This window comes from Acanthisitta chloris, unplaced genomic scaffold, assembly GCF_000695815.1.
Source record: "Acanthisitta chloris isolate BGI_N310 unplaced genomic scaffold, ASM69581v1 scaffold43681, whole genome shotgun sequence".
Lineage (NCBI taxonomy): Eukaryota > Metazoa > Chordata > Aves > Passeriformes > Acanthisittidae > Acanthisitta > Acanthisitta chloris.
In genome coordinates this window covers 1-5015 of record NW_008657303.1, presented here as the reverse complement: position 1 = coordinate 5015, position 5015 = coordinate 1, and the positions used below count along the sequence as shown (strand labels likewise).

At 47.1% G+C, this 5015-nt stretch overlaps 1 protein-coding gene across 1 annotated transcript in view; it reads right to left on the bottom strand.

Annotated features, from left to right (window-relative positions):
- SEC22B (SEC22 vesicle trafficking protein homolog B (S. cerevisiae)) overlaps positions 1–4968 on the bottom strand; it is a gene marked incomplete at its 5' end in the record, with an annotated part of 6256 nt that extends 1288 nt beyond the window's left edge. The window contains 2 exons of the mRNA XM_009084654.1: positions 39–199; positions 4859–4968. Of these exons, the coding sequence (XP_009082902.1) occupies positions 39–199; positions 4859–4968 (271 nt within the window). The remainder of the gene's footprint in view (positions 1–38; positions 200–4858) is intronic.
- Between the last annotated feature and the right edge of the window lie 47 nt (positions 4969–5015).

Sequence of the window (5015 nt, the reverse complement as noted above, 5' to 3'; positions counted from 1 at the left end):
AGAAGTTTCCTAAGTAGCCACAAGGAGAGGAGCCTCACCAAATTCAATGAAGGAATAGGGCCTGGAGACCGTTGGCACCTTCTTGCCGTGCTGCTCATCAAACTCTGAGTGCAAGTCTTCCAGGTATGCAAAGGCCAGTTTCTTGGGGAATGCAGCTTCACACAGGACCAGGTAACACACTCCTTTCTCGATGATGTAGCTAAAAGAACATCAGACAGGGCATTAATCAATTAATTCTGAACTTATCCTACCAAACACCACCCTGCATACCTTTGTTCCTACAAGGCAATGAGACCTGGGTACGAGGACTTCCAGTTTTCCATGGCTGGATTGGGTGCAAACCTTTCTATAAAGCAGTGGCTTATTTTTCTTTTACCCAAAATGAATTTTCTTACAGCCTCAGACCCTACACCCCTGTCAACAGGCCTGAATCTTGATTTCACTGGAACAAAGGTGGCCTGTGAATAAAATCAGCTTAACAAAATACCAGCAACAAGAGAGTTATAATTTTGGAGTACAAAAAGGAGGACACCCTCCCTCCCCTCTGCAGCCAGGAGAAGGGAAGTACAAGAAAGTCTACCAGCAGAGTAGAGGGGAAGGTGGTTAACATCCCTCAGACCACACAGAACACAGAAGTACCTGAGGCTCACAAACGGGAAACCCTGAGATTAGGACACGCACAAGAATTTGGCCTCAGCATGCGACAAAGCCACCTGGTGACTGCCAGCTCTCCCTTTCCATTTTGGAGGGCTAGGGATGTCCTTCCTCCCCCAATACCAGTCTGCTGGTGGGGTGCTGCTATCCACATGCATCATCTCAAAGTCAGCTGGAGAAAAATACTGGTGCTGGATGGGTTCTGGTGGCCTTACCTATAGGTTTGCCATGGGTAGGTGTGACTGTGCCACCAGTTCTTTAGCTGAAACATGAAGAGCTCTAAAACACACAGTGAACCCTGCTGCTGTGATGCTGTTTGGTTTGCTCTGCAGCTGAGTGCACAGGGGTCCTCTCCTCCTCCTCTCACCGCCCCATCCCCAACTAAGTCTTGTTTGCAGAGGCTTAGTGCTGACCTTCTTTCAGTGTGAGCTCTGGTGCCTCTGCCAGACAGGAGAATAGGGGCTTTTCACTCTAATTCAGCTACAAAGCTTACTGAAATAAGGGATAAGATAGAACCAACTCTGAGATTATTTAGGCTTCACTATCACTGCCTGCTGCTGCACATTCCCAACGACATTTTCCTTCTCATTTAGTCAATATAAAAATAAAGGCAACAATATTCCCATCAAAACCAAGGGAGTGGAGACAGGAAATAGGCCTGCAAAAGCTTTTGCACGCTTATCTATATTCTTCAGGGTGGAATGTAAATGCTATTTTCACGTTACCTTCCTTTGACTTTCTGCATAATGCCATTATGTAGCAGCCTAGTTAGCATACAGATTAGCAGTGTATTAAAGAAATGATCCAGTCCTGAGGGCACCATAGATAGTAAAATAAGTAGCTTAAAATTTTGTTAATAGCCACATCAGACTTACAAAACAACTTCCTCCCACTCCCCACTGTTTTTCCAGATACCCCAACAGGTCCATGTCCTTTGGATCAGCCATCCTCAACTTGTTCCTGAGCTCAAGAGTATCCATTTCTCCTGCCTCTATATGGCCTGTGTCTAAACCCTGCCAGCCTTAAATCAACAACTCATCTACCCCAACCAAGAAACTTCAGCTGCTATAATCAGTTCCACGGTGTGTCCCTACGAGCCCATGCCTTTGTTCCTTTTTATGTCCCTCAGCTTGGACTGCAGCAGTGCCCAGGACTTATCCTACTGTACATCGTGCTTCTGTTCTTCTCTTGTCCCTGGAGACCTGCTTGACACATTGGAGTTGCTGCAAATCATCACAGGGAGCTTGATTTAGCCACTGTCATGATCAGCAGGACTTGAACTAACCTTTTTGAAATAAGAAAAACTTGTGTCAGATGTAAATTCTGACAGTATTGCTGGAGCAGCACTCTTCAGATGAGAGTACTCTGAAGAACATGTCCCATTGGCACAAGTCTGTTATCTCTGCCTGGGCCAGCTGGTCCTGCCTGGAGCTCTTCAGCTGGATTTCCCACTTGTTTTTCCCCAATGTGTTATCCAATGTGCTGGATTTAAAGTTGATCTGTCAGCACCACAGAGAGCAAGTTCACTTCACTCTGGCACAGATTCAGACAATTTTGCCAGCCTCAGAGCAGAGCTCCTGCACAGCTGGACTTCTCTATCTTACACCCTGTGTGCACCTCCAAGCTCCAGCACAGCATCTGCCTGGCATGTACTCACACAAGGGACAGATGTTGCCATTTGCCATAGTTAACTTCTGTATTCTAGATTCCTAGACACTGAGTACAGTCAGTAGGTTTCTTATAATCATGTTGGACATTTTGAGAGAGAAAAGCATTATGCTGGTAACAGTGGCAAAGGCCAAGGGTTGCTTTCAATATGACAGGTAAGAGCCACTTCAGCCATTCCCCAGCCAAAGGTCACCTGCTGACTGACAGCACAGCAGATGCCATCAGTGTTCCTGTACCTGCACAGCTGTGTTCCCCCAGAGCTGCAGCTGAAAGGGTGACACAGCTTTTGGAGTTGAAGCCTAAGCATTGAATTTGACAGAAATCACCTTAGTGGTCATAGTTGAAGCTTCACATTTCAGCAAGGCTAGGCTCTTCTCTGAATTGATGAAGCTAAAAATGTTCCAACACCACCTCAGCAAGTTCAGTAATATCCTCAGCCACACTGCTAACTCAAACCACGAAACGCTCTGTCCTGGTTTGTGCTGCCCTCAGCAGCCAGAGCTCTGATTTGGCAGAAAAATTGGTGTGCCGCATTAAGGACCAGCATGGACATCAGTCAGCGTTATTTTAGACTAAACCTCAAATTGCCACGTTGCTTTCCCCTCCTGCACTGTTAGCACAGGAGGGTTTCTGACCTGAAAGTATTCTCTTCACATAGGCCCTAACCTAACATCCCACCTCAAAGTAGGCAGCAGTGAGTGCTCTGCAGGAGCAGCTGCTGATGGCCAGTGGAACCTGTCTAGGGATTAACTCAACCCAAAGGGAGAAACTCTCCTCTCCTTGCCTGCCTGCCAGCCAGCCAGGTAACATGGCTGTCCCTTTGAGACAGCTGTCAAAACAGGAGCCTGCCCCAGCCCTCTCTCCTTGTCACAACTGGTGACATTACAGCCACCATTAAGAGGCTTTGATTTCCTGAGCACATGTTGCCACCTTCCCAAACATTGCTCTGCTTGCATCTGGAAGTAACTCAAGAAGGGATTTACTAGGACCTACACAGGCTCTTTCCCAAGGCTTCACTGCCAGTCAGAGCTACACCCATGCAATGCCAATGGAAACACTTGAAAAGAGAGCTTTTAAATGGTGGGAAGTTTTAACTTGTAGAAAAAAGACAAAGCAGCACTTTGCAGTTAATTCTGGCAACAACACTGAAACCTGACAGGAGACTGGACTACCCTCTGTCCACTACAGCTCCCTATCAAAGGCAACCAGAAGCCAAGAGAAGAGATTGTAAAACAATCTTGTTGCAGTTCTCATATGTAAGCCAACCACAAGAAAAGTAGCCCTCAAAACCTCACGGCTTCTGCCAAAGGTTGTCTTTCCAAAAAACTCCTGTTCCTGTCATTCCATGTCATTGAATCTCTGAAGGGACAGATGGGAGGTTTGCTAAAGGGCCCTTGTTATACGAGCAGAGACCTAAAGCCAAGCTTGCCTTGCATTCAAAGGCCATCTCCCCCTCATCCAGCCATAAACACACACCCAGCCACCAGGAATCGCTTGGAAATGGAGTGGGATCCTGCTGCTGGTGGCATGGCAGAAGTGGTGCCAAGTGGAGGAAATCTTGGCACACTGCTGTCAAAACTGCATCACTCTGCCTTGGTCATCTCACATGGCACCTGATCTCTTCTAACAATTATTCCTGCTCGTAGCACAGTTCTGAGTCCTGACAGGATCTTGACTAAGCTCTCAAGCATTGCTCTCCCATGTAATGACAGGTGACAGAACGAAGAATTTCCTTCCTCACACACACACACACACCTGCTCTCCTGCTTTTCACTGACTGTCAACTCTTCTCCTGCCCACTTGACTTGCTATTGATTAAGAAGGATGTCTGACCTGCACTCTCTGTAAGCTCTCCTTATTTTATATCCAAGCTCCCTTGCTAGTGTACTACTGGAGAATGCCAACAGTGCTTTCCACTTGAGAGTTCCCAAACAGCTTAGAAAATTAATTTAAGACACTCAATAAACCTAGCAACAATAAGACTAAATCCATAAGATGAAAGAAAGAGGTTTTGTCAGATATTAAAGGGATAATAATAATACCAAAACAAATCAGAGATGCTCCACGTGCTTCTAAACATGTGAAGCTAATGCATGAAGAGCTACACTCTCACAGGGTACAGTGGTACAGGGAGGAAAACCCTGTGCAAGAGAAGCTCATAGTGGTACTGCCAGACTGGTTTTATCAAAGGTATCTATTTGGAAAAAAGGTAAAACAAACGAGGTACTGAAGATGCAATGAAGGTACCTTAGAGGGTGCAAACAGACAAGCTTTAAAGGGAACAGAACTGTATTGTCCTTAGCAAAGGCAGAACTAATGATACGACTGAAAACCAAGTGCCAGGCAGCTGTGCCAAGCAGTGACAGCTCACACCCTCTCCCCTTTGAGCACCCATTGCACTTCAGCCAGCAGGGCAGGCGGATGAAGCAACTCACCTCTCCCAGGTAGCAACAACCCCTCACCCTGATCCACAGAGCTTTCACTTATTTCCACAGCAGAGAACCCCTTTCCCCCCACATCCCCTCCCGATACTCACTGGAAAGCCATGGCTCCTGCCTCCAGGGTGCACCTCGTCGGGGACTGGTCGTTCAGCTTGCGGAAAAGCTGCTTCGCTTGGCTCTGGTACTGCTGCAGATCGCGGCCTGACTGAGAAGGGAGGGAGCACAGACTGTCGGGACGGCACCAACCCGGGA